Source organism: Sphaerodactylus townsendi, linkage group LG04, assembly GCF_021028975.2.
Source record: "Sphaerodactylus townsendi isolate TG3544 linkage group LG04, MPM_Stown_v2.3, whole genome shotgun sequence".
Classification (NCBI taxonomy): domain Eukaryota; kingdom Metazoa; phylum Chordata; class Lepidosauria; order Squamata; family Sphaerodactylidae; genus Sphaerodactylus; species Sphaerodactylus townsendi.
Genome location: NC_059428.1, coordinates 88291447 through 88305297, shown reverse-complemented (window position 1 = coordinate 88305297; position 13851 = coordinate 88291447). Strand labels below are relative to the sequence as shown.

At 42.3% G+C, this 13851-nt stretch overlaps 1 protein-coding gene across 2 annotated transcripts in view; it reads right to left on the bottom strand.

Moving 5' to 3' along the window:
* Positions 1-12134, bottom strand: part of ANOS1 (anosmin 1) — a 117026-nt gene extending 104892 nt beyond the window's left edge. For both annotated transcript variants that reach the window (XM_048493915.1, XM_048493916.1), the window contains exon 1: positions 11738-12134. In XM_048493915.1, the coding sequence (XP_048349872.1) occupies positions 11738-11971 (234 nt within the window). In that variant the 5' untranslated portion in view covers positions 11972-12134. The remainder of the gene's footprint in view (positions 1-11737) is intronic.
* Positions 12135-13851: the final 1717 nt, after the last annotated feature.

The following is a 13851-nucleotide window of genomic DNA, read 5'->3' as shown; positions in this document are numbered from 1 at the left end:
ATCTGTTCTAGAAGGATTAGTGTATCCCAAACTCAATGACAGGCTGAGGGAGGGAGGGAGGGAGGGAGGGAGGGAGAGAGAGAGAGAGAGAGAGAAAGATGGATTTTACTTGGAATGGCTCACTAGATGTAGGAATTTCAGATTCTGGACGTAGTGTTAGCTTGTCTCTCAGGATATTTTTCTCAGTTGCCTCATAAATCACTCTTGTGCTGCTATTTCTGCTGACTAATCCAACCTGAGAAACCAGGAGCAGTTGAACATGCTCTAAACCAAGCCAGACACAGGTTCTTATTTGAAGACACAGAAATTCTTAACAATTCCAACAGCTACTATTTCTGACTACACAAGGAAGCCACGGAAATCCACAAACACCAGGAAAGTTTCAACAAAAAGGAAGAGAATCTGAAGATCAACAAAACCTGGCTAAAAAACACCAAACCCTAAAAGCAGAGATGTTCAAAGGCAACTGCAAATGAACTCCATCCAGCCACATATTAATATTGTGTGTTCTCTGTGTGCTAATAAACTGCTAAAGACAACTGGTTGAGACCCCAGTTCCTAAAGGTAAATTTTTCAATAAGGTGCCCATCAACAGTAATGAAAAAAAACTATTTCTTTTGTCAAAAGCGCTGTACATGCACATGCGGAGACACACATATACTTTCAGGCAATGTGCTATTAAAAATGCAGTCAAGGTCTTCTTCAATACCTTTCTTTTCATAACCAAGAATGACAGGAAATCCATTTTCAGCCGCGTGGAAGAAAGTCTCTTGGCCAAAGAACATCATTCTCCTCATCAGTTCTCTTTCATCACTGTGTCTAAGCTTGGCTAAGATTTAAATTGCAAACTCGTGAAGTTAACGATCAATGCTTTTGCAGGCATATGATGATTTGATGCAATTTGACAAAATCGATTGCTTCAAACGGAAAGGATGCATCATCCCCAGTTGAAAGGAAAGAATGGCAGGAAGAACAATTTACTGTACAAACAAACAACAAGCTGTTCTAATGGGTTTCAAGAACTTAATGTTTTTCTTCAGTGACTAAACCTTAAATGAAAAATATGGAATAATAATTGGAATGTGTCTTAGTAAAACAGGTGCAGTTTTGAGCCTCTCCATTATCCCATTTCCTTTCTTTTATTGAATGTCACGTATTTTAATGTTATAGCAGAAAGCCTGAAACGCATTCAAAGATTTCCAGGCAACAAGTTTCAGGGAGTTGATATGATAAGTTAGGAAACATTTTTCTTCATATAAAACCAATATAACAGAGCAAATTAAAGTTTGGGGTGATTTAATAGCATCTGGGCTGTACTCTGACATACTCTCAGTTGTGTTGCAGGTAAGTACAATACAAAATAATCCTCAAACAAAATAATCTTCCAACAGCCAATGGGTTCCTGTTACTTTCAAATACTTTAAAAACAGTTAAGTTAGCCAATCACCTTTTAAAAATAAAGCATACAGAACAACATATGAACTTGCCTTATTCTAACTCAGACCTTTGGTCCGGCAAGGTCAGAATTGTCTGCTTAGATTGACAGTGGCTCTCAGAGTCTCAGGCTGTTTCTGCACAGCCCAATAACAGCACCCTAGGGGCGATTAAAAAAAACCGTCCCTAGGGCGCTGCTCACACAGCAGGCACTGCTGTATCGCAGCAGCGCCGTGCTCGTGCCGGCCAAGCAGCATGAAAACGCCGCTTTTGAACCTTGCTCAACCACCAAGGTTTTCCAAAAGCAGCATTTTCCCCCTACCTTCCCCAAACAGCTCTTACCTTCTCCTGGCTTCCGTCGCGTTGTAGAGGCCAAGGGACACGCCTCCTGGCCTCTGACTCCAGAGCTGTCGCTCTGGCCAAGGGAGCGTGTCCCCTGGCACCCACAATGCAACGGAAGCCAGGAGAAGGTAAGAGCCATTTGGGGATGGCGCAGCCTGTGCGAAGGCTGTGCAAATTAAATGTTAAATTTTATCTCATTACAACTGTAACACTTACATGCTTCTTACCCCTCTATATACTGTGTTAACTCTAAGTCCTGAAAATTGCCCCCCTCCATACCTTTAAATACAAGTTGTAAAAACAAAAGACTGGAATAATCTTCCAGATATCTATTTCACTTATGAACTACCATTGCCTTCTTGTGGTTTTCCAAACACAATGAGAAATAACATCTGAAATCAAATTAAACACCAAAATGAATATTAGTTTTCAACATATTCACAAGGGCTTTAAAGGAATTATAATACAATAAGATATGTCTTCTTCATTTTGCCTTTAAGACTAAATCTGTAGAGCTTAATATAAAATGCATCTTGCAGAGATTTGTTTGTAAACAAGACATAGTGTTTCCAAGTTACCATATCTTACAGAATTAGATGTGCTACACAGGCAGCTGCCAGGCAAGGCAAACCATCATCCTAACCAATTCAAACCTAATTTGTACCTATGAATTGATGGACAGTGAGGAATACATTGAATCCCCCCCCCCACATCAACAGGATATTAAATTAAATCAAATATGCAATTAAATTAAATATGTAATGCCCGCCAACAGGATATTACAAAATTAATAGTTTGTAAACTGGTAAACTTGTCACAATGGTGCTCAAATGATAGGAGACTGCTTCACAAAAGTTCAAAACAACCAAAAACAATATCCATATATCATCGGATGAATAGTTAGACCTGTATCAGACAACAGCTGACAAGTGAGCATGGACTTGCTTGATCATGTGTACATGATATGATATGATATTTATATACCGCCCTCCCCCAAGGGTCCAGGGCGGTGCACAACAAAGTAATTGAACAATAACCTTATAATACAATAGGACTAATACTACAATAGAACTAAGGGAAGTAAGAATGTCAATTGTACTAGCTTCCTAATGGGTCACAATTCAACAAATACTTAACAATCCAATATCAGGTTAACAACTAGTAATAAGTAACTATGACAACATCAGCAACAGCATAATATTTCAACAATACATGGCACAATATTTCAATACATGGAACAATAACTTAGCATTCCATAACAACAACCTGTAATACAATAGAAATATCAGACATCGCACAATATTTCATAATAATATAGCACAATAACATAACGTTCCAGAACAGCATAACAGCACAGTATAATCTTAACAGCAGATATCACAGCAACTTAAACCCACAATAAACACTTCATAACAGTTAAATCATAACCAACCTAACAAACAGACTCTTATTTAACATGATAGAACGTAAGAAGGTGGATGGCGATGTCCTAACAATTTCATGATCCAAAAAACAACCCAACTATAACAATCCTACATCCTAACACTTCATTGGACATGTTCTAGTTTTATGGGACTAGTCAGCATGGATACACCTCAGAAGGGTGTCCTCTGTACCAGAAGAGGACATGAAAATATATGGCATACAAATGAAAGGGAGGTTGCTGACGTCTAAATTACAGCTTGCTGGGTCCCAGGATGGCCAGCTCATGCCTGCACAGCAGCAGGTGCTCCTGAGCGTCACACCTCTACTTAGCTCTTTCATTACCCATCCTATCAACCGAAGAAGAAGAAGAAGAAGAAGAAGAAGAAGAAGAAGAAGAAGAAGAAGAAGAAGAAGAAGAAGAAGAAGAAGAAGAAGAAGAAGAAGAAGAAGAAGAAGAAGAAGAAGAAGAGGAAGAGTGGTTTGGATTTATATCCCCCCTTTCTCTCCTGTAAGGAGACTCAAAGGGGCTTACAATCTCCTGGCCCTTCCCCCCTCACAACAAACACCCTGTGAGGTGGGTAGGGCTGAGAGAGCCCCGAGAAGCTGTGACTAGCCCAAGGTCACCCAGCTGGCGTCTGTGGGAGTGCATAGGCTAATCTGTATTCCCCAGATAAGCCTCCACAGTTCAAGCAGCAGAGCAGGGAATCAAACCCGGTTCTTCCAGATTAGAATGCACCTGCTCTTAACCACTACGCTACTGCTGCTCCTTTCTCAAAGAACCTTTCTCAAAGAACATAATTAGCACTCCAAAGCCTTCAAGATGTATCTTACCATGTATGAATAACTCCCAAACATCCCTAACCACAAACTACCTCAGCAACCTAATACCAAAACTTTCTCAAAATAGTAGCTGAAACTAATTCATAAGACCAACATATTTTCTGGGTGTAAATATATTTAACTGTGGCATGAGGCATTAAACTATGACCACAGGCTTGCACATATATAGGAGAGAAGCTGTACTCCAGCATTGGAACATATATCTGCATACAGACATAGGATTGCCAACCTCCAGGTGCGGCCTGGAGATTTTCTGGAATTACAACTGATCTTTAGACCCAGAGACCAGTTTCTCTGGAGCAAATGATTGCTGTGGAGAGTGAACTATGTAATTAACCGGATTGAGGTCCCTTTCTCCACCTGAGATTGTGAAAAGCTGTTCCCAGTCCAAAATATACTGTGAGTTAATAAAGCCATGGTCAAGTCCAAAATAGAAATATAATGTTTACGGTCTCGTGATGTTTTGTATCCTTGCAACTTGCATTTGTATTGTTAATTGTCCTAAGTTCAAATAAACAAGGATATAAATACTTAAATGTCTGATCTCATTCTGTTACATTGTATCTAACTTCTTAGTTTCTATATAATATCTCATAACAAGGTCTTTTGATGCTAATGTTAATGTTTATTTTCAAGCACAAAATGTTTTTTCAATACAGAGAAAGAATGGATGAACTGAAATTAACACTGTGTTGTATAAAACATTATATATTGAACCAGCATTCAAAGAACATTCCTGCCTTATAGACCCACAAATCCCAGCACTCACTTGAAGGAAATTATAACTGAACAACATCTGGGAAATCAGTCTGGTTTTCAAGCTGTCTTGTAGGTTTATTGGGGTTCCCCCTCTGAGGTACTTATTAAACCAAATACCCTTTAAAATGTGTTGCAGAATTCTAGTTAATCACCTAAGTAATCTGTATTTAAGCAGGGAGATTAGTTTGGCTTGCGAGCAAAAGCAAATTTGCTTCTAAACTCTGCTGTATTCAAGGGACGTGGAATTACTTTAATTGATCTCCAGAATCAAGGACACAAATGTAAGAAGTAATCTACTTCCTCACTTCTGCCAGTCACCAAGCCAAGCTTTAAGGCACGAGTGTATCCCAGCCAACTTCAAAATTGTCATTACACATTAATTTAAAATGCATTTATTTGTACTTATCCATAAAAATAACCTGAAGAACTAGGACTGAGAATTATGTATTCCAAATACAATTTCACAACACATTACATGAAACTGATATTAAAGGAAACTCTACAGATGAATATAAATTAACCAGTTGAACCAATGTCTTCCTAGTGAGGCAGCGAAATCCAGATTCGGAATGCGCTTTCGGATTGGGCGAGGGTTGTGCCGATGCATTGTCTCCTCTGCCAGCTAAGGGGCACCCATACCAACAAGGAGAGCAAAGACACCAGGCTCCAGCCACCCCATAGCTCCACAGCAAGCAAATCCAGAAGTGGACACCACTGCAAAGCTACACTGGTGTCTAAGCTGATGCTGATACCGGGGGATGGAGGGTCCCAGTGTGGAACCAACTTCAGTCAACTTCCACTGGTATTTCAGCCCAGAAACTCTGCCCTCCTAGCCTGAAAACCTATGCCATACAGTAGTGTGACATATGCCTGTTTCGGCTTTAGCGTAATTCAGGCAGCAGGAAGGTTCTTACATTTCCATCGTTTCCATGCCATCCAATGCCCCTTTGGAGAGAGCATTACAGAGCCTTCAGTGCACCATTCCTGGACACTGCAGCACTTCTCCCCATCTGGATTTCTCTGACTTGAAGTTAAAATTGCAAGATTGCCAAGAGTTTTGTTTCCCATGATTTCCCATGTTATACAGCAGCTATAAAAGGTACCAGATCTGCTTTTATATCAGACAGATTTGCTCTCTGTTACCAGCTTCACGCCCTTCATTTCCAAACGTAACTGAACAAGACTACAATTCTTTTCAGATGCTGAATTTGGTTCCATGGATACCCATTTCATAACCCTCACTATAGATGCAATCCCAATTTCTTCTGAAAGTAACATAGTGTAAACTTTCTGTCTTCATATGTAAATTCCAGATACCATATTATTCTGTTGCTTGTCATGGATGTACCCAAGCTACAGTTAAACATGTGATACCCCTTTCAGAAGAAAGTGATCACATATCTCAAGGCCTCATGCACCATGCCCATCTTGTACATGTATTCATAGTATGAGTATTTAATCTGAAAAAGGCTTACTTTTGCTACTTGTATTGTTTTTCTGATCCCTGTTATAGCTTGCATATGCACTCATACACAGAGAGTGGTTTTTCTTTTACCAAATTCTGCTGATAAAAGTCTGCATGTTTTAACTCTAGCACTAACAAAACTCTGAAGCTTGTATACTGTTCCCAGTGGATTCTGGCCCAGTTTAAAAAAAACCAAATAACCAACATTTAACAAACTTTGAGACTGACAAAAGTCATCAAAGCAAATACATCAAACCAAGGACTTGTAGGGATAAATCAAACATATCTTAGGTCATACAGGTTTTATCTTCCTTAGCAAAAGACTACTGCTCCTAATGTTCAGTTATACCAATGTTTGGTTTTATTTAAGAACTGAGACAGATAATGGATGATCATCAACTGGCATCATTTACATTGTGAAGACCTTTTAAAATTATTGTGGTAAAGTAGCAAAGAGAAAAAGGTTTTCATGGCAGAACAATGACACATATACCTATCAGACCTTGCCATCTCTAGTGAGTCTCCAGTACTGAAGAAAATATTATGTTCACCATCCCACTCTCCCTGTTTTTATTTCTCAGTTAAAAAGTACAGAGTATTTTTAACATGTTGTTATTTTTGTACATTATTGTAGTTTTATATTCTAGAAGTATTTAATCCCCCATAATGTAGATAGATGGTAGAATGTTACCGGTTAAAGTCAGCAATTTGCAATTGATTGAAAATTTTAAAAAGCCAGTTATTAAGTCTTAACTGAGTAATTTGCAGCTTTTTTCACCCCAGCTAATTAAAATGTAATCACTATTGTTTGGCAATGTGCATTCTGTCAGCAGTTTTTACTTCAAAAAGAAATCATGCCAAGAAAGCACACACATAAAAAGGCCTTTCACTAGGAACTGGCTGGTGTAAATTGCCTCCTTTAGCCAGTGAAACTGTAAAACAAAAAGAGTTACAACCAACTGACAACATTTAAAAAAAACTAATTCCCTTTCAAGATAATTAATTGGGTTTAACGATTTTCTGTTTTTGATATATCTTCTGAAGAAAAGACATGTCCATAGGCCAGCAATTTTTTATTTTAAGATCCAAGATAACAAGAATTTACCATATTGAGTTGAAAAGATGACCCTATATGTAAATTAATCACCCTAAAAATGTTATGCACATTTTAAAAAATTACATAACTTTAATTTGTATGCAAATGTAAGGTAGCACCCACTTTTGTTGATGGCATCTTTGGTGGGGGAGAAGAAGGGAACTAACTAGTCTTATATTTGAGTAAATACAGTATTAATTTGGACTTCTAGCATACCCCATCACAAATCATTAAATGGATTACAAGATGCACGCAGACATGAAGGTGCACGTGTAGGGTCATACACATACACTTTATTTACATTATGTTCTTCAAACAGAGTGCATGTAACCATCTTTTGCTTTATCCTGGTGTTCTAGACCATTGCATCTACAGAAGTTGGTGCTGGAACAGATGGAAGAGACTGTAACACCCCACAAAGGTTTGTCCTATAAATATAAAATCCAAGTGTTTGGTAGGCTGACAGGCATGAAGGCCATCCAAGTATTTTTCCCAATGATTTATCTACCCCTGTCACATATAGAAGATCCACTGCAAATGCTAAGCTTCCACATTTGCAGGAGTGATGAAAGCATCAGAGAGAATCCTTGCCATATATTCGTGTACTCTGTAATTATCACATACATTAGACATTTCTATGAAGAGCTCCTTAATAATGTTAAGATCCAGGATAACAAGATAACTAGTTCTAATTTCAAATAAGATGGAAATACAGTGGCAGACAGCAAGGGAAAATAGAATTTTGGTTTATTCAATCTGTGGATGGGAATCTTTGCTGTTATTTTGACTACTTTTCCTGAGCTTTACATTTTAAAAATCAAAAAACAATACCAAAGTGTCTAATAGTCAAGAATGAAACACATTTTTTAAAACGATGAATTGAAATTTTGATAACTATCCTTCGATAGTCTGCTAAAGGCTTCTTGACCAACTCACCTCCTAAAAAAGATACAATTCAATCCTCAGCACATCTACTCAACATCAAATTCCACTAAATTCCACAGACTCTAATCCCTAGCAAGGAGACATGCTTTCATTATATTTTCTCATGTTTTCACTGCCTGACTTTTACTGAAATCCTTGCGTACTTCATGAATAACATGAAGCAATGCACACAGTAGGATGCAAAGATGGCTTTTTAGTGAATACCATATCTCTGGGCTCTAGCTTACTTACAGGCAAGTACCCTACCAACTTTGACATTATCGTTAATCAAGCAAGGCCCAAGCATTTTTATTATGTATAATACCTCTCAGATCCTACCTACTTTACCATCCATTTTTTTCAGAAAGGATCCTAGGAACATATATCATGTGTGCACACTCTAATTATGCTCTACAAAAGATGAATGTGTTACCAGTGTGAGAATTAAACATTTAAGGTAAGTACAGTTTCAACATCACAGAACTAAAGTGATATTTTTAGACTTGACTGAATTTCAGCATCAAAAAATTCAAATCACCTTCAGAAGTAATTGGTATGATAAAAACATCCACAATTATCTTAAGGGAGGTCAGTGTTCTTGTTTTCTAAATCACTCAAATCTATCCAAATGTGTCATGTTAGGATGCTTGTAGCACAAGATATACCATTTTACTCTATAATCTGGACACGTCACATTTGTAGTAATGCAATAGGCAGTTACATGTAGGCTACAACTCCAGGCCCTTTAATACACACCTGAGTTATTTTCAACAGGCTTATGTATGCCTAAGTGGACGTTGCAGCCTTAGGGCACACACACACACCACACAAACTTCCTACACTGCTGATTGAGCATTTTGTGATAAGCACCGGAAGCTCATACACACACAAAAAGGGCGGGGGAGAGGAGAACCTTGTCAAACAAGGTACCTTTATTCCCATCTTGGTTATCACAGAGCTGCTCATGCAAGCTGCACAACCAGAACTGACACAAGGCTGATTATCTTCTACAGAATGGACTGCCAGGAAGCAAAGATGATCTGAGCAATACCAACAGCTCCATGTACACATCAAATAAACTTCTGAATCCTTGCAGAAACTCTATGCAGATTCACAATGATTAATACAATACCATCAATCTTCCATGTGACTTAACACAAGGTTGTGGTACTCCAGATTTTTACATTAACTGTGGCTGTGTACACTGAAAGTGGGAGGACGGAATGTGACATGGATAGAGACAGCAAGGAATGAAAAACTTCCTGATGCTGCTTTGATATTTTACAAGGTATGATCAAAGAAGGATGTTAATTCTGTTTTCTAGACAATAGAAGGGTGGAACATTTACTTGCGCTGATCATGACAATAGTGTCTTGCTTGTGTTCTGCACAGTTGCTTCATTCTATTTATTAAGGTCTTCTATACAACATCCCTCTTAGAGCAGCTTATATCACAGCAATCTTGTGATGCATTGTAGCGCCAGTGACAGAGTGTGACTAGGTCACCAAGGTCTGCTTTCAAGACAAGTAAGGATTTGAACCTGGATCTCCTATATCTTTGTCTGACACTGTAACTATACCATGATAGTTCTCCATAGACATCATGCTATCAGTTCACCTTCCTAAACGGTACAAATTGAGACAATCCATTAACCTACTTTTTCAGCATACAAATACAAGCATGACCTGTTCCAAATAAAACTTACCACCTGATACACAATCACAATCACAAAATTAGGGGGAGGGAGCTATCAGACAGCTCCCATTATTGACAAGCAGTCTCCATAAGCAACTTATCATTCAGACTTTAAAACACCAAATAGATTAGATCCGTAGCTTTTCCTGCTGCATTTTCCCTTCTTTGCTTCAGAGACAGTCTCCAACATAAAACCCTAGTAAACATATGTTCAAAGAGAATGATTCCAACATGTTGTCTGTGGCAGAAAGTACAGAAGTCCCGCTAGACACCCTACGTTACCAAAATAACTGCCAGATAGAAATACAAACAGGGACATCTGTGAAGACCCACCAATGAAAAACTACTCTTTTTGCCTTCACTGAGCATGTTTCAGTGATTTAGAAAGAACCCCTATTGTCAAACATCCCAATCATAAGAGTAAGATAGGCTGATACCCATCATTTCCAAAAGAACTCTACATAAATACTGGTTAGTGCTCTTGGCCAAACCAAGAAAACTGATCTTTGCAAGTCTTATTAAAAGTACACAAGTTTATACATCTGCCTGCTTTCTCTCTCTCTTGCTCCCTTGTCTCTCACAAATACATTTCCACTAAAAAAAGACTTGTAAAAGAATCCTTGGGGCAGGGAAAAATTTCCCATGTATCACTTATATTTTCAAGTAGCCTTATAAATCCAAGCAACTGGCACACGTATCCCTGAGAAACCCAACATCACATAGTTGGTGTATCTAAAATGCTTACCCCAAACCACATACTTTAAATGTTCACAATCATTAATCCAGACAGTGATTAATCACATAAGCTTAAACCAAATGACTGAGAAAGCGCACTGGATCTCTTACCACTGATGAAAACAAAAACTGTAAAGAAATAACAAATTCTGGTGACTGCAAGTATGCTTACTTCAGACCCAAATCCAGGAACATACAACCCTGCTGTTGTCACCTATTCTGAACGGACTGATACAAACTAGAAACATATTACTATACATAACCATGAATTGAAAAGGAATGGGGAATGACTCATGTTTTTACACACAACAACAACAACAACAACAATAACAACGAGTATCTTCAGTATGCATCCCTACACACTTGCCTGAAATGCCTATAACTTAACCTGGGGTTAGTATCATCTTCAGTTCGCATAGCCAAAACAAAAATGTCAAAGTCCATTTTGTCCTCGAAATTATACACAGGCAAGTAAATTGTATCAATTAACCCGGAACAATTACGCTAGTATGGTTGTGAACGAAATTACGTCAAGCATAAAGTAGGGGTCCATCCTCGCGTGAACACCAGTGTGATCCTCCGCAGATACTGTGGAAGACCCCCGCTGCCCAAAGGACTGCTCCGCTTGCGCCCTAACGCCCCCATAGGATTGCCTTGCAACTGATTTCGGCAGGGCGGCTTGTTTAGGATCCCAACCCTCGTCCTAGGCAAGACCACAGCCCAGTTACCTGAAACTTCTGTCCAAGCACGTGTGGATAGTACTGCGCCTCGGCTCCTCTTCTCCCCCAGCAGCCCGGACGTGAGGGAAACTGGCGCCCCAGCTGCTGGGATGGGAAGAGGGACGGTAGCCCGTCTCACGAGTAAGCGTGGCTCGCGAGTAAACCAAGCTCCAGGAGGGTCGCCCAGTGGGGGGGGTTTGCCTCCGGGCGGCATTTGGCCCCCATACGCCTCTGGGAATGCGTGAGCTCTGAACGGCGGGACAGGGGCGAATTCTACTGGGCACCGTTGTCCTTCCTCCATACCTGGAAATGTTTGAAGAAGGCGGAGATGCGCGTAATCTGCAAGCTGAGGCACCTGGAGGCGCATCTGGCTCCGTAGACGCCTGTCGCCAAGGACTCCTCCTGCCTGCGAGCAGCCCCTGCAGCCGTCTCTCCAGCCCCGCCGCCCGCAGCGGCAGCAGCGCCCAGCAGGCAGCCCCAGGCAGCCGCAATCCAGAGGAGAAGGGTCACGGGCATGCCGGGCTCTTGAGGTCGCATGGCTTTGTGTGTGCGTCCGCAGGCGAGAGAAAGAAGCCCACCCGAGCAGCCCGCGGGACGCGCCGCTTCACTTCAGTGCACAGAGCGGAGGGAGACGCCGGCGGAGCCTTGCCGCGCGCCACAAACTCCGCCAGAAAAAGTTCAATCATTCAACTCTCTTCACCCCCGCCAGGCTCCGGCTCCCCGCCCTCCCCAAGAGGGGGTGGGCAGAAGGTGACAGGCGGCGGTGCGATTGGCTGCGGGCGGCGAGAGTGACAGGGCGGGTTGAAGAAGGCGGGCAAAGCGGGCCGGCCGCCAGCAGGTCGCGCAAGCAGAGAGCGAAGGGTGACGGCGGTGGTGGGCTAGTGTGAAGAACTCGCTCTCATGTGGTTTCCGCGCACCTGTCCTGCACGTGGAGACTGCTCGCGGGCATGCGGGTAGGGGAGTTAGATTGGACCTGTGCATGGCTCTTGGGAGGCTTCAAACTCTGCCTAGTATTGTCCGAAGTCGAGTGTTGTCCGATTCCCCTGCACGGGAGACCTCTTGGAAACCCTATGGAAGCTCCCTTGAGTTTCCTCAAGGGGAAGGTGACTAGACCTGTAATAATAATGCATCAAAGCACCAATTTACATTCTTCAGATGCAAATTCTTCAATCTTCCCAACAGACACACCCAGCCATTTAAGAGACTGTAATTATTTGTTTAAAAAACCACACTGGCATATATCGGCACGGAATGCCAGGTGGAGGTGCAGCACCTGAAGCTTTAATTTGCTCATTTCCAAATGTGCCAGAGCTGGGGATGCAACAGGGTCCTTCAGACCTTGGAAAGCAGAAGCTAGTCTGAAAGAACAGTAGCGACCTGCATGGGCCACGGGATTTTTATTCAGTGAACTGCAAGAAGATTTGGGGGAGGGGCACTGGCGGAGCTGGAGAATTTCTTGCAAGCTCTTGTAAAGGAGAAAAATCCTTGCAGAAGCTGCAGGCGCGGGCTGCAGCAAAGCATCCCCAGGCGTGAGGGCATTGTGGGTCTTGATCCCGAGGGCTTCCGCTGTTTGGGAGGGGCAGGGGGGGTGGCTGCAGATGACTCTTCTCCCCTCCCAGCTGCTCAGGGGGGGTGTTTGGCGCTCACTGTGGCAGGGCCTTCTGCAGTTTTCCTCTGGCAAGGGGCTGGGGCACCTGTAGAGCTCTTGTAAAGGAGAAAAATCCTTGCAGAAAGCCTTGCCGGCCATGGAGCACGCCAAACATCCCCAGAGCAGCCGAGGGCAGCCCCAACCAGGTCTTGATCTGAGGGGGAGTGGCGACCCGCTGTTTGAGAGGGTAGGGGGTGGCCTGGGCGACTCTCTTCCTCCCCCTGTTGCCTAGTGTTTGGCGCGCCCATGGCCGGTAGGGCTCTGAGCAGGATTTTCCTCCTGTAAGAGAGCTGGAGACTTTCTTGCGAAGTCAGGGAGAAAAATCCTGCAGAAGGCTTCCATGCTAGACATGAGCACGCCAAACACCCCCCAGAGCAAGCTTCAGGGCAGCCCCAACCAGGTCTTGATCTGAGGGGGGGAGTATGACCTGTTTGAGGGTAGGTACCTGCACTCTTCCTCCCCTCCGGCTGCTCTGGGGGGTGTTTGGTGTGCATCCTTATGGTCCGGCAGGGCCTTCTGCAAGGGATTTTCTCTCCTGCAAAGAGCTGGAGACTTTCTTAGAGCTCTTGTACAGGAGAAAAAATCATACGAAGGCCTTGCCAGACATGGAGCACGCCAAACACCCCCAGAGCAGCCGAGGGCAGCCCCAACCAGGTCTTGATCACAGAAGTGGCGACCAGCTGAGCCCCAAGGGTAGGGGGGTGGCCTGGGCGACTCTCTTCCCTCCCTCGGCTGCTCTGGGGGTGTTTGGTGGCTCCATGGCGGCAGG